This window comes from Erpetoichthys calabaricus, chromosome 9, assembly GCF_900747795.2.
Source record: "Erpetoichthys calabaricus chromosome 9, fErpCal1.3, whole genome shotgun sequence".
Classification (NCBI taxonomy): domain Eukaryota; kingdom Metazoa; phylum Chordata; class Cladistia; order Polypteriformes; family Polypteridae; genus Erpetoichthys; species Erpetoichthys calabaricus.
Genome location: NC_041402.2, coordinates 141,280,764 through 141,303,833, shown reverse-complemented (window position 1 = coordinate 141,303,833; position 23,070 = coordinate 141,280,764). Strand labels below are relative to the sequence as shown.

At 41.1% G+C, this 23,070-nt stretch overlaps 1 protein-coding gene across 1 annotated transcript in view; it reads right to left on the bottom strand.

Annotated features, from left to right (window-relative positions):
- Positions 1-2,235, bottom strand: part of LOC114658168 (uncharacterized) — a 52,985-nt gene extending 50,750 nt beyond the window's left edge. The window contains exon 1 of the mRNA XM_028810252.2: positions 1,825-2,235. Within this exon, the coding sequence (XP_028666085.1) occupies positions 1,825-1,954 (130 nt within the window). The 5' untranslated portion in view covers positions 1,955-2,235. The remainder of the gene's footprint in view (positions 1-1,824) is intronic.
- Positions 2,236-23,070: the final 20,835 nt, after the last annotated feature.

Here is a 23,070-nt window from a genome sequence, read left to right as displayed (position 1 = left end):
CCAGAGGAATGACACACTCGCCATCAAAAGCAAGAAGAGGTGTAAAGTAGTAGTTTGAGTCGCCCAGCTAAGACCTTCTCTGTTAGCTGAGCGACTGTGCGTACCCATTGGGGATGATTCGCGACCTCGCAGCAAGTAGGAAGAGACGTTTATTACATTAGCAGGACAGTTAATCCTGGTGAAGCTTTTTTATCCATCCATCCATCCATTATCCAACCCACTATATCCTAACTCCAGGGTTACGGGGGTCTGCTGGAGCCAGTCCCAACCAACACAGGGCACAAGGCAGGAAAAAAACCCCGGGTAGGGTACCAGCCCACTGCAGGGCACACACCAAGCACACACTAGGGACAATTTAGGATCGCCAATGCACCTAACCTGCATGTCTTTGGACTGTGGGAGGAAACTGGAGCACCTGGAGGAAACCCATGCAGACACAGGGAGAACATGCAAACTCCACGCAGGGAGGACCCAGGAAGTGAACCTGGGTCTCCTAACTGCGAGGCAGCAGTGCTACCACTGAGCCACCGTGCCGCCCATTTTTTTTATTTATAATAAATATTTTTTGCACACACGTTCAGTTTGCCACCATTACTACAATAGTACATTTAGCACAAAAGTGTACCGCAAACAGAGGGGGGTGGGGGTGGAAAGTGCGTGCAGTCAAAAGAGATGCAACTGACAGGGGCATCATCTTACGGGCCTCAGAATGTCTCAGGTCGCTGAATCTGTCCGAGGCCTAAAACTGTCCTGACTGCAACTGGACCCTGTTGGTGTTTCTGGTGGGACAATGGGCTGGGCACTTGGAGGTTACATCTGGGCCACGTCTGACCTGTTAGCCGTCCCCAGGTAAAAAAAAAAGTGCTCTAAAATACACTTAATTTAAGTGTACTTATTGTGCTAAAAGTGTGCTATTTTCAAGCACTAATTTTGTACTAAGTGTGCTAATGTAATATCATTAGTGTAACTAAATATACACTTAAATACAACTAAGTGTACATGAATGTGCATTTCTTTACTTTCATAAATGAATTTTGTTTCTACTTGAAGTATATTTGAATCCACATTTTAGAGACTTGTTAATACACTTATATAGCATAATACATTGAAAACATATTTGTGATGTACAGTACAGTATTTCAAATGTATTTACAACTCAAATATAGCATACTTTTTGTATATTATATCCCAAAAGTGCAGTAAAATACACTTAAAATGAACTTAATAATAGTGTATGAAAGTACACTAAAATTGAACTTATATTTAAAGCATGCATAGCACAGTATTAAATAATGCACTGATAACATATTTTTATATATTTTAGGGGTAGTACACTTTGTGTGAGTACACTTAATATCAATTTAAATGTTACTGCAAATTAGCATATTTAGATTACATACACTGAAGTAGCCAATGTATTTTTAGTTAGTACATCTGTATTATATTTTCTTTGCACTTATTTTTAGAACACAAAAACAATGTGTTAGAAATGTACTTTCTGATATTAAAGTATATTTTTAGTACAATTAAGTATATTTTATTTTTACCTGGGTCGTTTGAATAGACCAGCTATATACTATTAATTTATGTTGTTACTAAAACAAACTATCATTACACTAATATAAAATTCAATTTCACACGTAGAAGATTCACAATTTGAAATAAATGAGCACAGCAGGTCACACTCTGTCCAAATTATTCACTCCAGGTAACATGAAACCAAAGAAAATAAAGAAATGCGTGTTGGGAAAGAACATCCAGCACCAGCTGCACGTCTCTCCCTTATGAGCCACAACCTGCCCACCCTCAGCTGCGGCTACTCACCTGAGGACTGTGGGAGACTCCATCCAAGGAGCAAAACCACAAAGGGAAGCACGCCTGCACGAAGCTTGGTGAGTCCACAGCCATTCCAGTTTGTGTCAGGAGCTCCTGGTGTAATATTCGAGGCTGTCATGCTTCTCTGGGAATAAAGAGCAGACAGCCAGGTCGCTGTACTGTCATGTCAAAGAAAGGAGAAGCGACTAAAGGCTCCCAAATTGTAGCCATGGGTGAAGTAAAAACTGCCTTGAGGCTGTTTAGGATAACATGAAAAAGAAGAGGAAAGAGTACACATAAGAACTTAATGTTCTGATCATAAAGCTGGAGAGATAGAATGTGTCTGAGCAAGAGTTTTTCTACAGAATGAGAAACAAGAGTGCAACAAAGAGAGGGAGGGAGTAGGAAGGGCAATGCACAGGCCGCAAACTATGTATGCATACAAAGAAAGGAATGACAGAGACATGCAAAAAAAAAAAACACATGACAGGCACGCCTCTGATTTATCAGGCATTCTGCTGTAAACTCACAGGCACTCACTGGGGAGCCTAGCTGGCAGTCAAGAACAGGACACCCTCAGGTGGAAATGCGCTGCTGCCAAACCCAACAAAACAGGCCCCATTAACATTAACTCCTGAGTTAAAAAAAGGTGCAGTGGCTCATGAGTAATTTAAGTATCTGCCAGTTTAGTGGCATATTTACACCCTCCAAGAAACTCCTTGAGCTCTTTGACCAAAAACTCTAATGCTCTTTGATGAAACTTTGACTCAGCGATTAGACACAATGTTTACTGTGATGTACCTTTTACACAATTTAAAATGAATCAATTTTCAGATTTGTTAAAGATTCCTCAAGCACTAATCATCAACCAACCATAGAATTTTACTCTTCAAAGGCTAATCTTCGATAGCTCATAAAACTTAACAAAAATTCATTTCTTGTATTGCCCAAAATTCACACAAGGAATGCCTCAATGAGCTTTAACAAGCCCTGTTTTTTTTGACAGGCTCCCGGGCCTTGACTCACCTAAGAAGGCAAGAAAAAAAAAAAACCCAAAAAAAATCTATGTAAGAAAAAGAAATGGAAAAAATCTTTGAAAAAGCAATTTAGAAAGAGATCCCCTTCGAGGTAGGTTGGGCATGCAATGGGTGTGAAAGAATGGGGTACAATACACAAAACAGAACAAAAGTAATTGTCTTTGCAGAGCTACATGGCCAATCTATCATTGCCACCTCATAAATACATTACAGCAGTACACATACTTTGTTCTTGAACAGCGCTTATCACCAAGGGCAAGTGCCATAAAACCCCGGGACTCCTGAAAGGAGGCATCATTACTAGCTCTAGTGACCCGTCAGACAGAGCTCTGCTAGAAGAGACTGCAACCCTACAACTCTATGTTGAATTCCCACACTTGGGACTTAAGCCAAAGAGCATTCATTTCTTTACTTACGCTTGTCCATGGACAATAAAAGGGACATCTGATTGGCGCCCCAGACTTTCTTTAGTTGTCTGGAGACCTGTCTTTCCTGCACCTGACCACATACCCCAATGTACAATGTATGTAACTTTTAATGCAATGCAATGTAGAGAAAAGCCAAGCAAAATGACACCTTTTATTGGCTAACTAGAAAGATTACAATATGCAAGCTTTCGAGGCAACTCAGGCCCCTTCTTCAGGCAAGATGTAATACAGAAACTGAAGTTTCCTATGTTTATATACACACTCTAGGACAAGAAACAACATTGGTAAAAATTTAAATGAGAGATTTTGAATGTAAAAAATTAATAGATTCATTCTTCCCACTGGGAGAAACTGGACAAACACTCCACCAGAGAATGAACTTACACAGGTTCCACATTAAACATGGCAACACAGATGTTCCTGTGGCGGCCCACTTCAACAGCCATGGACACTGTGAGAAGGACTTTAAGGTCACAGTGCTTATGGGCAACTTCAAAACACAGCAAGAGAGAAAAGAATGGGAAGTTAAACTCATGCTAAAATTTAATACTTTACAACATGGATTGAATAAAGACAAGAGTTTTATGGCCAGATATGAGGATTGTTTACATCTCTCAGAATAACAGACAACCTGTCTACAGACCCACATTGTTTTGAAAAAACTCATTACAAACTTCAAAAGACTTTGTTGGACAGTTATCTTATCCAGAGATCTTGACAATACATTGTTCTTTTCTCTCTTGCTAAATTAACCCTAGCCTGAATGAATCTATTAATTTTTTACATTCAAAATCTCTCATTTAAATTTTCACCAATGTTGTTTCTTGTCCTAGAGTGTGTATATAAACATAGGAAACTTCAGTTTCTGTATTACATCTTGCCTGAAGAAGGGGCCTGAGTTGCCTCGAAAGCTTGCATATTGTAATCTTTCTAGTTAACCAATAAAAGGTGTCATTTTGCTTGGCTTTTCTCTACATTCATAATGGCTAACACGGTACAACACCCTAGTACTATGCAATGCAATGCAATAATTGCATAGTTAGATCTGGACCACCCTATATATACAAAAGAATGAAGGTTAAACCATGACAAACATTTTAAAATTCCTAAAATGCATTGCACTGTTTAGGATGTACAGTGCTAAAGGACTGCAATCTAAAAATGAGAAGGAGGGACCATAACAGTAAAAACTCACAACAAAACAACAACAACAAAAAGTAAGAAAAAAAGGTTGACTTAAACCTTTCAAATGTTTGAAACATTGAGTTGTCAGATTGTTCTCCATGTAAAGGTTCCCCTTGTAAAGTCCTTTCTGCTGGTAATTTATCACAGCCAAAGTTACGTTAATGTGTAAGACCAAATGAATTTGCTAAGGTGTATGTATCAATTGGACAAACAGATAACTGTTATATAGCAAAAGAACAGCATAATCAGAATGATATGGTGTCACACACCCTGCTGCTAAACAAAGTAAGCAAGACCAAGAAAAGGTAATAAGGGAGTATCATCAGTGACTGCTTTCTGCTGTTTACCTTCAGAATGGAGGAAGAGAGACTGTCGGAACAGTGACATCAGTTACACCCAATTATACCCCACTCCACATCGACTCCTCCCCTGTCCAGACAATTAGTAACTTCAGGTTCCTGAATGTCCACATCACCGACTGTTCTTTGTGGTCTTTCACCACAACCTGTATACTGAATAAGGTTTAGCTAAGGCTCTTTTATCTGAGGAGGCTGCATCACAGTGTGATTTGGTAATCTCACTTTCCAGTATCTCAAACTTCTTCAAAAGATTCTCCATACAGCTTTTAAATAATTGGAGCTGACCTTCCACAGCTTCATACTATCTACTCAACCAGATGTCTGAGGAGAGCACCAATTTTTTTTACTTCTGCCTTCTTGAAAGGGCAATCAGAGCCTCGCCACTCACTCCATTCGCTTCAGGGACAGCTTCTTACCCCAATCCATAAGGTCACTGAACTCCCAGTAATCTGATTTTACCTACCCCGCATTGTGTAATGCATCCACCTGCTAGATATTTTGTAATTGTACTATATGTTACTTTTTGTTCACTCTTATTTATTTATTTTATTTATTTATCTATCTTTATATTATGCTATCCTTATTTATTTACTGTATTTATTTATACATCACCGCACAAGAAGTTCACTACGCTCTCACAGTGTATGTGACAAAGATTTCTAATCTCTAATCTAATCGCTATCCATATCAAATTCACATTCAACCCCATCCTAAACCTGCTTGGAGCGATTTGAAATTGACTAGTCTATTATTTACTTGTCACTCAAAGACACTGACGTATCTGGGCTGTTTACAGAGGGCCGCCATGCTAATTTAAGGACAACATTAATAAATCTGTACCAGTTTTCTATGCTTTTCACAGTTCCTTGAATGTTAACGTGTGTGTTTTTCTAATTGTAAACAGAATGAGAATATATTTTCCTAATGTGGTGTAATAGGTGGAATGAAAATGTTTCATTTGAATAAGATAAGATACTGAGGTAGTAATGTAGTGTTAGATATCACTCAGAATTTTCACCAGCCAATATTATGCTAACCTGTAATACTCCAAGCACTGCTATTATGTGATTAGGAGTGATAACGGTTCAAATACTGTCTGACAGGTATAGCCTGTGTGTTAGACAGTGTTAACACACATGGCCAAGAAATGTAGGTGTCTGACAACTTCACTCACAATTAGGATCTTTGCCTATTTTACATTACCTAAGTAGTGAGTGCAGTTGTCATGAATGTTATTCTAGCCATTAAAAAATATAATGTCAGTGATGTTTTGTGTATTTATCTATTACAAGGAAACACATGGATGTGCGGTCCTCAAATAAAGGTGTTCATATAGAGTAAGCTGAATTTGCTTCATTCTCAGTAGATATTGTTACTCTTCTTTTTCTTTCTGCCATGACACTTTTTCCATCAGTTTTCCATAAAAAATACATAAACCCAGCTCACTTTGCTGAGGTTGCTGTTAACTCGGATTTGTTGATTCACCAGCACATATCAGGTCTCATCAAATGTCTTCTTTGTAGTTTTCCTACTATGATTCCTTTGTCAATTTGATAGTCAATAAACACAATATTTACACTAAACACGTAGGTACTGTCTCCTGGGGGGATTATCAATTGATGGTCTTGCAGGGATAGTGCTTTTAGATAGATAGATAGATAGATAGATAGATAGATAGATAGATAGATAGATAGATAGATAGATAGATAGATAGATAGATAGATAGATAGATAGATAGATAGATAGATAGATAGATAGATAGATAGATAGATAGATAGATACTTTATTAATCTCAAGGGGAAATTCACATTCTCCAGCAGCAGCATACTGATACAAAAAACAATATTAAATTAAAGATTGATAATAATGCAGGCAAAAACAGACAATAACTTTGTATAATGTTAACGTTTACAACCTATCCCCCCCCCCCCCCCCCCAAACCCCGGGTGGAATTGAACAGTCGTATAGTTTGGGGGAGGAACGATCTTCTCAGTCTGTCAGTGGAGCAGGACAGTGACAGCAGTCTGTCACTGAAGCTGCTCCTCTGTCTAGAGATGACATTGTTTAGTGGATGCAGTGGATTTTCCATAATTGATAGGAGCCTGCTTAGCTCCCGTCACTCTGCCACAGATGTTAAACTGTCCGGCTCCATGCCAACAATAGAGCCTGCCTTCCTCACCAGTTTGTCCAGGCGTGAGGCGTCTTTCTTCTTAATGCTGCCTCACCAGCACACCACCGCGTAGAAGAGGGCGCTAGCCACAACCGTCTGATAGAAAATCTGCAGCATCTTATTACAGATGTTGAAGGACGCCAGCCTTCTAAGGAAGTATAACCGGCTCTGTCCTTTCTTACACAGAGCATCAGTATTGGCAGTCCAGTCTTTATTACAGGCCCCATGGCACATGCATTTTTTCTTCTTACATTCTGTATCCTGCACTTGATATTTAACTGATGGCGTTCTTTATCTTCTTATTATTATGGTCTTCCTCGTCACACCATCGGCCTCTGCCAATTGCTTGATGGTCATCAGATTGCTGCTTATCTTCCTTTCATTTCTGCCATCTCATTTTGTTCACCTATCACCTTGCACCTTGCATAACAAACCCACAAGCACAGGTCAGTTTAGCAAGGTTGCTGCTACCTCACATTTTTTGTAGTAACAGTACATATTAGGCCATTAGCTTTCGATCAAGATCAAGATTCTAGTCCCAGTGGATTTCGAGCGATTGTGTGACAGACGGACAGAATGCTATTTATTTATCTTGTTATGTCTTTGAACTCATTTCACTGTCATGTTGAGGCTGTTTTTATAGCAGTGGTCATGTTGTTTATGTTTATGATGCCCCTTACTAGTCATGCAGGCGTGAAGTTTGACATCAAGAGGGTGTAATCCACTACATTACCACTCTCCATTATAAAACATGGCAATGCATAGAAGTTAGCATCCAAGCTAACTTCTAGACTAAGGGGAAACCTCTTGAAAGAGAGGAACACAATATAGAAATTCTACTTATATCTTCACTATTGTAGGATTTATGGTTCATAGTATAAAAGTTGATTGCCTTTTTCAAACTGTGTTGGATTTTTGGCCACCATTATGATTATCAGTTAGAGCAGCAACTATAGGTCACATAACTAACGCTTAATGTCACTTCTGTATGGGAATAAGTTATAGACATAAGACACAGTGGCATTACTAGCATCTGAGCATAGATGCACAGATGTACATGGGATAAAACACTAAAGAACTTGCTATTTTTTTTAACTTTGGCCTTTTGGTGTTGAGTCCTCTGTTTTGATTCCTGACTATAATATTTGCCTCTTGCTTTGGTGTTCGTTTCTTCCCTAATTGAGTCGCCCATTAATAATGATCATCAAAATGATTTATTTAAAACTGACTTCACAATAGAAACTGAAGAGTTTCACTTTAAAAAAATTGATAAACAAATGGTGTTTCTCACTCATGCGAAAGTTGTGTTATTGATACAAAAGGGAAGGCGTTTAGATTCTACTTGAGGTGTTTTCCTGCATAAACTGTCCATGTGTCTGCTTATTGTTTAGTGTTTAAATAAATATCTCTAGTGAAAAAAACTCTCACCAGACTGATTGCCTGTCACGAGTAGATATTTAATTTAATTGTGAGATGTATGTTGTGATTGTTCTGGTAGTTTAAAGTCCAATTTGCCAATTATGGTGACCGTTGTGCAGATCCCAATCCAGACAAAATGTTGGAGGTAGAAGTGACACTTGAAAAAAATTCATTGCTCTCCTTCATGGTGACGTGAGCAAGAGCCATTAAATAGAACTGATTTTGCTGGTGTGCTGTGGATTTCTCACATTATGTAGCTGTGGAAAAAACATGGATAAACTAAGACATGTGAACAAGACTCTAGGCTGCAATATTCCTTGTTTTCTACACTAAAACTTTTTAAAGAAATAAAAAATCTTTTAATTGAGTTTTGTATTTTGGGATTGCAAAAATGTATGCAAAAATATTTTAGCCTCAGTTTTTGACATGTTCTTTGTTTTTTGGTCAATTACTTTCTGATTTTTTTTTAACTGTTCTTCAACAACTGCTTTCTGGAATCATTTGTTTCAAACCGATCCTGGGAGCCTGCCTTTTTTTTAGACTCAGGCGTGTACCATGATCACGTAGTTAATACAACTTTAAAAAACCAAGGTGGGTATCTTTTAAAAAAGATTCTAACTTGCATGAAACTTACGAAAAACAGATAACTGTCTAGTCATTCATTCCTCCAGCTTTTCACGTTCCAAGTATGTTTCTCTATTACAGGGTCACAGGGAACTATGCATGTTTTTTCAAAAGTTAGCACAAGAGAAGAACCATACCAGGACAAGATGCCAAACCACTACAGGGCAGCATGTTCTTGCACATTAAACAGAGTCCTATTCACCAAAGACCAATAAGCAAGATATTAAAGGCCCTGCCAGAAAATCTAGTTCATTTGGACTGACTTAACCATCAAAGGTAAGCCACACAGCGGAGGCATCTGCCTTTATATAAATAAACAATGGTGTGAAATGGTAGTGGATAGAAAAAAGTGTGCACGAAGAATACAGAACTTCTGTCTGCCTTTCTGCATCCCATCTATATTCCTAAATGTGTTTAAAATCTTAATTATTTTACCACATTTATGGCCCTAATTTGCCCCCATCCCAATTTTTCTGGAATGTGTTCCAGGCCTGAAATGCAGGAATGGATGTATATCTCTCTATTATATTAAAAAAATCCTGCTATGAGACCAGACTTTTTGGAAGATTTTTTTCAAGTCCCACAAGATGAGACCTTGGCCATGAGATTTTTTCAAGTGACGCCCTTCTCTCAACCATATTCAACCACGCACACAGTATTCTCTCCTCTCATTTGTGTGAATGCTTTTGGCAGACACAGTTTCTGCTCTCTCAGCTCTTATAAATTTGAACGTTTTCCTCACTTTAAGTTCCCAATTAAAGATGTATTATGTCCAAATCTTATTGAAGAATTTCATCACAAAGGTTTATCAACAGAAAAAATTAATACACAGGCAATCCTAGCACCGAGAAACAATAAACTCAAAAGAATTAACGCCAAAAAAGTAAATCAGTCACATGGCTAATTGGTTAAATGCATATCAGTAGACTATGTTGAAACAGTTGGTGGTGATTGTGCGGAAGATGAAAACATCAGCTTACAATATCCCGAAGAATATCTACAACCATTAACACTGTCTGGTCTTCCACCACATGAATTACTGTAGAAATGTATCCAAGAAAGTTAATGTAGTACATCATCCACGGATAACATTACACAACCAATGAGATCTTGATATGCCATTCATATTAAAACGTTAACAGTTTCCCGTTAGAATAGCTTTTGCAAAGACAATTAAATCTCAGAGCCAAACATTCGAAAAAGTTGTTTTATTTGATAGAGAGAAAGAAACGAAATTCAGTCACGGGCAGTTATATTTTGTGTTGTCACGATGAAAGTCCAAAAACAGAATAAAAATTCATGTGATATGCAAAATGCGATATTGATGAAAATTTAATTCAAAAAATTGTTTTTACTGAAGTTTTACTGTAAAAGTTTAAAAAGTATTTGCGTGTTAATTTCATAGCCAAACAGAAACAAATTGTATTACGCAACGAATAACTCTAATGCAACATGAAACATAATTTACTTTCAAATTATTATGTTTTACTCTTTTTTAATATGGTTAATTACTTGCTGTAATGTAAAATAATTCTATTATGCATATGTAACAATTGCCATGAAAATAAAAATCTGTTTAAATTGTACAACTGCATCCCCAAATGCGAGCTACAGAACTGCACAGAGGCTAGCACGTAGCGCAGGAACAGGGGGTGGCGAGTGAAGCAAGCAGGGGGCAAAGCCCCCTAGTTAACAAATAAAATGAAGTTGACCAGATAAAACATGAAATATCTTGGGTTCATACTGTCTGCAATGAAATAAATGTCAAAGTAAATTTAAGAATCACTGCATTTTTTTTTACGTATTTGCATTTCCATACCATCCCAATTTTTTCTGATTTGGGGTTGTATTTGCCCAGGGATTTCCCACAAGTCTTCATCACGTTTGTGTATATATTGTGAATATTCACCTGAGAGTAGTGGTGAGCTAAGCCAGAATGATACAGTGGTTTGGTTTACTGTTTCCTGACTCTCCAAATTTTATTTTGGGCGATTTTAACCAGTGTTCACTGAACAAAAACACTGTAATTTTTACCAATATGTCACTTGCCCAACTCATCACAACAGTGTGCTTGATTGATGCATTAGGAATTTTAAAGGCACTTATGAATCTAGAGCAAAAACCTCTCTGGGATCATCAAATAATGACTATGTCCAACTTATTCCAGTCTATAAACCTGTCTTTAAAAGAGAAAAAACAGAAATTATGGACATATAAGTCTGAGATGAGGATTCTGTTCAGTACATTCGTGGATGTTTTGAATCCACTAACTGGACTGTGTTTCAGGAATCCTATGCTGACATTGATGAACTAATGAACACTATAAGCACTTACAGTATATAAAATTCTGCAAGGATGTCATAATAAGCTATAAGAGGAGTTAAATATACACTAACAGCAATCCATGGATTACCAGAGATTTAGAAGATGTGATAACCAGATAATGCAGGGCATTTCAACATGGAATATTAACTGAACAGAATGAATTACAGAAGGAGGTAAAATGTGAAATCAAACAGGTAAAGCTGAAGTATGAGGACAGAACTGGGAATGAACTACGGAATGATAACCTGGGTTCATTGTGGAATGGCATGAAGATGATGGCTAGCATTCACACTAAATGCGATAACTGGGTTGAATTTGTAGCAATCCTAACCATTTGGCTCAAAACTTCAGTGAGTTCCATTCAAGATTTGAGACACACATTTTGCTTTGGAAATTAGTCAGCAAAAAAAGAGACTTGGGACTGGAGCCAGTAGTCGGCTCTTTTTTGACCAGAATGATGGTCCTTAATTAAACTAAAATAAAAATGCTGAGGTCCAGATCGAATAAGTGTGTGTTTGCTTCACTACTCCCCTCCTTTAACCGCCACCTTATCGTGGTGGAGGGGTTTGCATGTCCCAATGATCCTAGGAGCTCTGTTGTCCGGGGCTTTATGCCCCTGGTAGGGCCACCCAAGGCAAACTGGTCCTAGGTGAGGGATGAGACAAAGAGCAGTTAAACAAACCTCCTATGATGAAAAACAATTTTGGACGGCGTTTTCCCTTGCCCGGACGCGGGTCACCGGGGCCCCACTCTGGAGCCGGGCCTGGAGGTGGGGCTCGATGGCGAGTGCCTGGTGGGGCTCAGCTGGGCACAGCCCGAAGAGGCAACGTGGGTCCCCCTTTTCATGGGCTCACCACCTATGGGAGGGGCCAAGGAGGTCGGGTGCAGTGTGAGTTGGGTGGTGGCCGAAGGCGGGGACCTTGGCGGTCCGATCCTCGGCTACAGAAGCTGGCTCTTGGGACGTGGAATGTCACCTCTCTGAAGGGGAAGGAGCCTGAGCTAGTGCGCGAAGTTGAGAGGTTCTGGCTAGATATAGTCGGACTCATCTCGACGCACAGCTTGGACTCTGGAACCAATCTCCTTGAGAGGGGCTGGACTCTGTACCACTCTGGAGTTGCCCCCGGTGAGAGGCGCCGAGCGGGTGTGGGTATACTTATTGCCCCCCGACTTGGAGCCTGTACATTGGGGTTTACCCCGGTGGACGAGAGGGTAGCCTCCCTTCGCCTTCGGGTGGGGGGACGGGTCCTAACTGTTGTTTGTGCGTATGCACCGAACAGCAGTTCGGAGTACCCACCCTTTTTGGAGTCCCTGGAGGGGGTGCTAGAGGGCATACCTTCTGGGGACTCCCTCGTTCTGCTGGGAGACTTCAATGCTCACATGGGCAATGACAGTGAGATCTGGAAGGGTGTGATTGGGAAGAATGGCCCCCCCGATCTGAACCTGAGCGGTGTTTTGTTATTGGACTTCTGTGCTCGTCACGGATTGTCCATAACAAACACCATGTTCAAGCATAGGGGTGTTCATATGTGCACTTGGCACCAGGACACCCTAGGCCTCAGTTCGATGATCGACTTTGTGGTCGTGTCGTCGGACTTGCGGCCACATGTCTTGGACACTCGGGTGAAGAGAGGGGCGGAGCTGTCAACTGACCACCACCTGGTGGTGAGTTGGCTTCGATGGTGGGGGAGGATGCCGGTCAGGCGTGGTAGGCCCAAACGTGTTGTGAGGGTCTGCTGGGAACGTCTGGCATAGCCCCCTGTCAGAAGTAGCTTCAACTCCCACCTCCGGCAGAACTTCGACCACATCCTGAGGGAGGTGGGGGACATTGAGTCCGAATGGGCCATGTTCCGTGCCTCTATTGTTGAGGCAGCTGACCAGAGCTGTGGCCGTAAGGTGGTCGGTGCCTGTCATGGCGGCAATCCCCGAACCCGTTGGTGGACACCGGCGGTGAAGGATGCCGTCAAGCTGAAGAAGGAGTCCTACAGGACCCTTTTGTCCTGTGGGACCCTGGAGGCAGCTGATAGGTACCGGCAGGCCAAGCGGAATGCGGCTTTGGTGGTTGCTGAGGCAAAAACTCGGGCGTGGGAGGAGTTTGGGGAGGCCATGGAGAACGACTTTCGGACGGCTTCAAGGAGATTCTGGTCCACCATCCGGCGTCTCTGGAAGGGGAAGCAGTGCAGTGTCAACACTGTATATGGTGGGGATGGTGCGCTGCTGACCTCGACTCGGGACGTTGTGGGTCGGTGGGGGGAGTACTTCGAAGACCTCCTCAATCCCATTAACATGCCTTCCAATGAGGAAGCAGAGCCTGGGGACTCAGAGGTGGGCTCCCCCATCTCTGGGACTGAGGTCACCGAGGTGGTCAAAAAACTCCTTGGTGGCAGGGCCCCGGGGGTGGATGAGATACGCCCGGAGTTCCTCAAGGCTCTGGGTATTGTAGGACTGTCTTGGTTGACACGCCTCTGCAACATCGCATGGACATCAGGGACAGTGCCTCTGGATTGGCAGACCGGGGTGGTGGTCCCCCTCTTTAAGAAGGGGGATCGGAGGGTGTGTTCCAACTACAGATGGATCACACTCCTCAGCCTCCCTGGAAAAGTCTATTCAGGGGTCCTGGAGAGGAGGGTCCGTCGGATAGTCGAGCCTCGGATTCAGGAGGAACAGTGTGGTTTTCGTCCTGGTCGCGGAACAGTGGACCAGCTCTATACCCTTAGCAGGGTCCTGGAGGGTGCATGGGAGTTTGCCCAACCAGTCTACATGTGTTTTGTGGACTTGGAAAAGGCATTCGACCGTGTCCCTCGGGGAATCCTGTGGGGGGTACTCCGAGAGTATGGGGTACCGGACCCCCTGATAAGGGCTGTTCGGTCCCTGTACGATCGGTGCCAGAGCTTGGTCCGCATTGCCGGCAGTAAGTCGAACCCGTTTCCAGTGAGAGTTGGACTCCACCAGGGCTGCCCTTTGTCACCGATTCTGTTCATAACTTTTATGGACAGAATTTATAGGCGCAGCCAGGGCGTTGAGGGGGTCCGGTTTGGTGGGCTCAGGATTGGGTCACTGCTTTTTGCAGATGATGTTGTCCTATTTGCTTCATCAGGCCGTGATCTTCAGCTCTCTCTGGATCAGTTCGCAGCCGAGTGTGAAGCGGCTGGGATGAGAATCAGCACCTCCAAATCCGAGACCATGGTCCTCAGCCGGAAAAGGGTGGAGTGCCCTCTCAGGGTTGGTAGCGAGATCCTGCCTCAAGTGGAGGAGTTCAAGTATCTCGGGGTCTTGTTCACGAGTGAGGGAAGAATGGAGCGTGAGATTGACAGGCGGATCGGTGCGGCATCCGCAGTAATGCGGGCTCTGCATCGGTCTGTTGTGGTGAAAAAGGAGCTGAGCCGCAAGGCTCAGCTCTCAATTTACCAGTCGATCTATGTTCCTACCCTCACCTATGGTCATGAACTATGGGTAGTGACCGAAAGAACGAGATCGCGAATACAAGCAGCTGAAATGAGTTTCCTCCGCAGGGTGTCTGGGCTTTCCCTTAAAGATAGGGTGAGAAGCTCAGTCATCCGGGAGGGGCTCAGAGTAGAGCCGCTGCTCCTCCGCATCGAGAGGAGTCAGATGAGGTGGCTCGGGCATCTGATCAGGATGCCTCCTGGACGCCTCCCTGGTGAGGTGTCCCGGGCACGTCTAACCGGGAGGAGGCCCCGGGGAAGACCCAGGACACGCTGGAGGGACTATGTCTCTCGACTGGCCTGGGAACGCCTTGGGATTCTCCCAGAAGAGCTAGAAGAAGTGGCCGGGGAGAGGGAAGTCTGGGCATCTCTGCTCAAGCTGCTGCCCCCGCGACCCGACCTCGGATAAGCGGGAGACAATGGATGGATGGATGGATGCTTGACTACTGTGCAGAATGGCTCTCCCCAGTATTCCATTCCATATCTGAGATGTCTCTGGATTTACAGCAGGTGCCCAGCTATTGAAAACAAGGAAATGTTACTCTATTAGCAAAAACCTCACACCCCAAAGCATTAAGTGACTTCAGACCAGTGACCTCTATTTCTCATATCATGAAATCCTTTAAAAAGTTAATTAGGAAACAACTACTTAATAAAACCCTAGTCCTTCTGGAGTCTTATCAATTTACATAATGAGCAAAGAAGTGGTGGCGGACGCCACAGCAATACTTCTGAATTTACTGTATGAGCACTTGGAAGGATAAAAAAGCACACATAAGGTTCATAAGATTACTGTTTATAGATTTCTCATCAGCTTTTAATAAATTCCAGCCCCACATTTTAGTACACAAAATAATTGATTGATTCTGTTTGGACCATAATTTGGTGGAGTGGATTCTGGGCTTTTTAAACTAACAGAATACAAAGAGTGAGTGTTAATGGCTGTTTCTCTGTTAAGTCTTAACATATCCATGGGATCATTTTTAGGTATCTTATCTGTCTTCTGTTTACCTTATTTAGAATTTAGAGACTATGCTGTCATTGTGAGTCTTTTACAAAACAATGATGCGATTATTCCTTTTCACAGACAAATATTTTTAGGAGAAAGGGCATGGCCATAGATTTTGATGCTCCCTTCCTTCCACTGACTGCACTTTAACTGAAGGGGAGACATTTGAGATGGTGGAACAATACAATCACCTGGGGACAATCATTGATAACAAACTAAACTTTGATCCCAATACAGAACAAATTTGTAAGAAGGGGCAGACACAGCCTTTCTTTATTAGGACACTAAATAGTGCTGAAGTGGACAAAACCATAATGACACTTCTTTTACTTTACTGAATTTACTTTTTTGAATCATTTCATTTTATATGTTGGTTTGGCAACATCAGCATTAATAATATGAACCATCTTAGCAACATTGTAAAAACTGGCATTAAATTATTGTTTTGCAACAGACTCTATCACAGAACTGTATTACAAACAGGTTAGAAAGAAGGCTGATTCAAATCTTTCAGACAGTAGCCATCTTCTGTATGTTTCTGCTGTTGCCATCAGGCTGCAAATTTAGGTTTCTGGGGGTAAAAAGCAACAGATTTAAGAACTCTTTTATTTCCAGAGCTACAGTATAGGCATTTTGAATTCTGTTACTTGCAGGGAATCTGCTAAATGCTAAATTCTGAATTCTGAATTATTGATTTTTCATCTTTGTACTAATCTTATCTTTGTTTACATATGAAAACAGTTGTCAGATGTCGTACTTTGTCTGTTATTTAGTATTTAAGTAACAGTGTCTCATGTTTTCATACTTTCTTCTATTATAAAAAAGTCTACCTACTTAACCGTCTAGCTACCTACATGTAAATGTGATGATTGAAATCTCTCCTCACAGTGGTGATTCACTCAGCTGTGTTACCCCAACTAATAGCCATATTTGGAGTAAATGCCTGCCTTATTTTATCCTGAAATGGACATTTACAAATTCACACATAGGCTCTTTCCTCCCTTTGTCTTGCTTCTTGAGACCGGGTTTAGGAATGACAGTTAAACAAAAGGAAAAATTTCAGGCGGCAACCAGGTCGTCCCATTTAATGTCCAATAATAATCCAGAAATAAATACTCTGATGTATTTGTCAAACAAATATCAAGGCTGAAAAACAAATCAAAGCAATCGGCTGGTTAGCCACAGGTTACGTCAGTTTTTGACGCACTCTGTCCAGCGGGTAGCTCTTGCCAGAAATTAAGCCTCCTTTTGGGAAGCCCAGGCTTTTTTGGAGGGGTGGAGTCAGATGCCCATAACAGATTTGATCCTCGCCCACACACCAGCTTAGAGTTCACTATGAATGACTAAGTCATGTTCCTTCGGAAAGTACTCAGACTCTTATACTTTTTTCATATTTTGTTATGTTGCAGCCTTAGACCAGGGATATTCTTAATGTATGTGATGCATGAGCTTGAAGATGCTGCTGCTATGTAAGCAGGGTACTGTCTATATTTGCACATGTACTTTAAGTAAATCCACAAGGTGTCAGTGCAACAAATCATCACGGGGAGAAAATACCATCAGGTTTCTCTGTTGTGAGTTGAGGGAAGAAAGATGTTAAAAATCATTTGCATTCTGCTATTGTGAATGTGCAAAAAAAAAAAGCAACATGGAATGTCAAGACAGTATGTGATACTTTTAAATGTATCATGTCATTGCTTCACTGCATCAAACCATTCATTAAACATTGAAGCACAGAGATTGATCCTGTTGGAGCTGCAAGCCGCCATCACATGTTGCTAGTAAACAATGATGCTGATGTCACATACAAAAACTTAAACACACACACGCCACCCATATTTTTTCTGGTAGTGCAACTTGCGCATGCATCACATTAATTTCTGTGGATGTGCTCAGAGAATGCTTCAAAAGAACACTGGGAACGTGTGGCAGCCATGATGCATGTGCGTACATGTTCTGAGCATGAAGTATAAACCAGCTCCTGTGCTAGGTTTAGATCTGCAATAAGATGCTGCAGATGTTCTATCACACGGTTATGGCAAGCGCCCTCTTCTACGCAGTGGTGTGCTGGGGAAGCAGCATAAAGAAGAGGGACGCCTCATGCCTGGACAAACTGGTGAGGAAGGCAGGCTCTATTGTAGGCACAGAGCTGGACAGTTTGACATCCGTGGCAGAGTGACGGGCACTGAGCAGGCTCCTGTCAATAATGGAGAATCCACTGCATCCACTAAACAGTATCATCTCCAGACAGAGGAGCAGCTTCAGTGACAGACTGCTGTCACTTTCCTGCTCCACTGACAGACTGAGGAGATCGTTCCTCCCCCACACTATGTGACTCTTCAATTCCACCCGGGGGGGTAAATGTTAAAATTATACAAAGTTATTGTCTGTCTGTATACCTGCATTGTTATCACTCTTTAATTTAATAATTTAATATTGTTCTTTAGCAGTATGCTGCTGCTGGAGTATGTGAATTTCCCCTTGGGATTAATAAAGTATCTATCTATCTATCTATCTATCTATCTATCTATCTATCTATCTATCTATCTATCTATCTATCTATCTATCTATCTATCTATCTATCTATCTATCTATCTATCTATCTGTCTAAAGTATATACTGAAATATGACATTGACACAAGTATTCAGACCCTTTACTATGACACCTAAAATGTTTGGCTCTGGAGCATCCCATTCCATTGATCATTGTTAAGTTTTTTCCCCACCTTGATTGTAGTCCACCTGTGGTAAATTCAGTTGATTGGACATGGTCAGGAAAGGCACATACCTGTCTATAGAAAGTCCCACAGCTGACAATGTGCATCAGAGCAAAACCCAAGATACGAGTTCAAAGCAATTGCCTGCTGAGCTTAGAGACAAGGCACAGATCTGGAGAAGGCTACATAAAATTCTAAAGCATTTAAGGTTCCAAAGGGCACAGTAGCAATCATAATTCTTAAATGTAACAATGCTTGGAACAAGCACTACTCTTCCTAATGCTGGCCACTTGGCCAAACTGAGCAGTTTTGGTAGAAGGGCCTTGGTAGGTGCAGTGACCATGAAGGTGATGGTCGCTCTGGCTGAACTCCACTGAATCTGTGTGAATCTAGGAGAAATGTCCTGAAGGACAACCACCACTCCACTAATCTGGGCTTTATGGCAGACTAGTAAGGCAACACTTGAAAGCTGCCTTGGAGTTTGCAAAAAGGCACCTAAAGAACTCTCAGACTATATGAAACAAGATTCTCTGGTCTGATGAAACCAATATTGCTCTTTTTTCCTCAGTTCTAAGCTTCACATCTAGAAGAAGACACACATTGCTTATCACCTATACTTTGCCATTCCAATAGTGAAGAATGGTGGTGGCAGCATCATGCTGTGGTGTTCTTTTCAGCAGCAGGGATTGGAAGATTAGTCATGGTTGAGGAAACCTGATCTAATCAAAGTACAGAAATATCCTTAATGAAAACCTGCTCCAGAGTGCTCTGGGCCTTAGTATTAGCCAAGGGATCACCATCCAACAGGACAAAGACCCTAAGCATAAACTAAAAACAACACAGGAGTAGTTGAGGGACAGCTCTGAGAATTTCTTTGGGTGGCCAGCCCAGACTTGCACCGTACTTAATATCTCTGGAGACACTTGAAAATAACTGGCTATTGATGTTCTCCTCCCAACCTGTCAGAGCTTGAGAGGATCTGCAGAGAAGAATGGCAGAAGATCTCCAGATCCAGGTGTGCAAAGATTGTCCTGTCAGACCCAAGAAGACTCCAGGCTCTAATTGTTACTAAAGATGCTTGAAGTAAGTAATGTGTAAAGGGTGTCAAGGTGGCATTTCAGTTACTTATTTTAAATAATGGCTAAATTTCTAATACAGTATTGTGCTGTTCCTTTGTCATTCTGGGTATTAAGTGCTGCTTGATGAGGGAAATATGAATTAAAATGATTTTAGCACAAGGCTGTGTGCTGGAAACCCGGACGTCAGCAAGCCCAAACCCCCAAACATGAACACACAGTGAATCCCAGATTCAAATAAAGGTTGGTTTATTCACATTCTAAGCAGTAACAAAAGCACCAAACAGGTTTTCTTTCTCCTCAATTCAGACTACTATAATTTCTCTCACCACCGCACTGCCCTCCTCCAGTCAAGTGTTGCCTCTCTACCTCCCAGCTCCAACTCGCCTAGATAAGGGAGTGTGGTCCCTTTTATTACAGACTTGGGAGTACTGCTGGTGCCAGGGCAAAGTACTTCCAGGTCACATGGAAGTCCATCACAGTAGGGAGCTTGTCTCCCTGCAGCACCCTCTTGCGACACCCCGTGGCCCCAGCAGGGCTGCCCTGCCAGACTACATTTCCTGGCATGCCCTGCTGACTTCCCAATGGGTGCTGATAACCAGGGCTGCTGCCATCTAGCGTGCTGGGGGAATAATACCAAATGGCTACCATATCTTTAAATATTCAAACTCTTACTCTATGTTTAGGGTCACAAGGAAATGGAGAATATCTTACCAGTTCTGAGCATTCAATAGAAAGCAACATAGGAGGGGGGGGCCAACACATAATAAACATTTACTCAATTCTAGCTGGCCAGATTAGAATCACTAACACTCAGTTAGCTGACTATAAATAAAGAACAATGTGAAAGGTGGCAATGAAAGTCAGAGTTAAAGCAAACAACGTTCAGCATCTTAAAGGAGGTGGTGGAGGCATTTAGCGTCAAGGTCTCCATCCAAGGGTTAGAGCCTGAGCTGAGCTTCATAAATAAGCCACTCCACAAGCAACATTTTAATTGTGTTTGTATGCATAGGCACAGAAGTGACATATTTTCCAGCAAAACTAGAAAGTCCTGTTCCAAGTTACACAGAATGTAACAGAGAAAGCATTGCAACAACAGGGAACTGCCAGGTGAGCACCTGACTACAATGTCAGCTCGTCAAGCTTGTTTTTCTTGAGTTTTTGAATAGGTCTTTCTTAAGTCAACAAATCAAGTTTATTGCAAACAAAATAACAATGCCATCTCCTTTTGCTTCCTTGTTAAGAATGAAAGTAGATTTGTTAATATAAAAAACTGTGTTTGCATTGAACACATTTTCAGATTTGTTCAGCATGAAAGGGATTATAGAAAATAATGATAATTTATTTTTTGCAATAACTGATGCCACTTAAAGAAAGTTTTGGACACAAGAAAAAACCCAAGGTCAATAGACAAAAAATTAAAACATTCTTTTGAGCTTACTCTTAAACCTGGGTGACAAAATGGTTAGTGCTGCTGCCACTGAGCTCCATCAGCCTGGGTTTAAACCTGGAACTGTTCCAATTAAGTGCAGTATGCATGTTCGCATAGTGTTTGTGTGGAATTTGACACTTTGCTTTTCCTCCTTCATCCCTCAAGACATACGTGTTAGTTAACTGGTGACTGTAAATTCAGTTTACGTATGCATGTTATGTAGGTGAGGTTACTTTGAGATCTGAATGACAGTGGTTAGTGCTGCTTCTGTTCAGCTCCAGTTGCCTTATTCTCAACCCTGGCCTGATTACTTATGTGCGGAATTTAAATATTCTCCTTGTGTCTATACTGCCTATCTCTTTCACATCGCATAGTTCTGAAAGTTAGGTGCAGTGTTGACTAAAAATCGGCCCCAGTGTGAGTGTGACTTATGATAGGTTAGTGTCCCAAACTGCTGGTTCATGCCTTGTGCATGATACTCCTAAGCTGAAGTCTGGCTTTCCATGATGTTGTGATGCAAACAAAAACTTGTAATGAATCTTCTACAATCCATATATTCAGTACATGAGTCACATAGGGCAGACATTAACTAAAGAATCACAAACTATCAATAGTTTATTTTTCTTAGTATTTACTGAAGACAGAATCAGAGAGATTACAAGGATTAACAAAACAAGAAGTGTTTAAACAGCCACAAATATCTGTTGAAATGCGCAATTACATACATTAACAAACTTTTGTGAAACTTTTACAGACATCCAGCTAACCAAGAATCAGAAAACTGAACAAGGTGGAACAATTGGTTAATATTTTAAAAAAGAAGATGTGCATTTCATGTCTATCTATCTATCTATCTATCTATCTATCTATCTATCTATCTATCTATCTATCTATCTATCTATCTATCTATCTATCTATCTATCAAGTGTCTTTTATAACTATCTGTCTATCTTATATTGTGACTTTAATATATATCCTATATATTGGCTTTAATACATATATACACTATATATACTGTATATACATTATATTACTTTTCATAACTATCTATCTGATATAGTGCTTTATGTATCTTTTCTATACACTGCTTTTAGTATCTGTATATCTTTCTCTGTTGTTTATGGTGCCTTTAATATCTATCTATGTATCATATATAGTGCCTTTCATACATATCTATCTTATATAGTATTTTACTGTATATATCATTTCTACATAGTGCTTTTAATATCTATATATCTCTATTATTTAAAGCACCTTTTATATCTCCCTATGTATCTTATATAGTATCTTTCATAACTATGTTTCTGTCTATGATATATCTAAACAACCCATGAACAGAAGCCATCCCACATCCTGTCCAGTGACTGTTTCTGTGCCATGCTTTCTGGGGTAGGCCCCAGCTTCTTCACACGTCTGTCCTTGATAAGTAGGTTAAGAAAATGGATGGATGATACCCAAGATTTAGATCATTAATGAAAAAACATTCTTGAGTGAAAGATTCTAAATGTATGATGAAATGGGATCATACTCCCATTTAGTTAATGACAAGGTCATTAACAGACAAAAGGTAATTATGCCCTTTCAAACAATGTAACAGAAAACTGAGGATGATGCTGGAGTGAAACCTGAAGGCAACTGAGGGGCAGAGTTTCAGCTGCTTTGGTGTTGTTAGAATCTTGCTTGACTAATTGGTTGTTTAATAAACAGAGTAATATGGGGAGAAAATAATAAAAAGGGTCAGGCTTCACTGCTGAACACCCACTTTAACTGCGGTATGACAGATGATATCAGATAAGTGTCTAGGAAAGTCAGTGTTCTGTTAAAACCGGTGTGTCTCCATCAATCACTGGACTTGACATACTATCTTGGTATCCTGGAGACCTCAAGGCCTGGAGTTACTGGTGGGTTGAAGACAGAAACAGAGGAAGTCTTTGCTACAGGAGTCATTCTGGCAAGAAAGGTACTGTACATGTCAAGCCCCAGAGTCCTCCCTCCTTGTAGACCCCTCTTAGCAGACTGTCTGCAGGTGCGTCA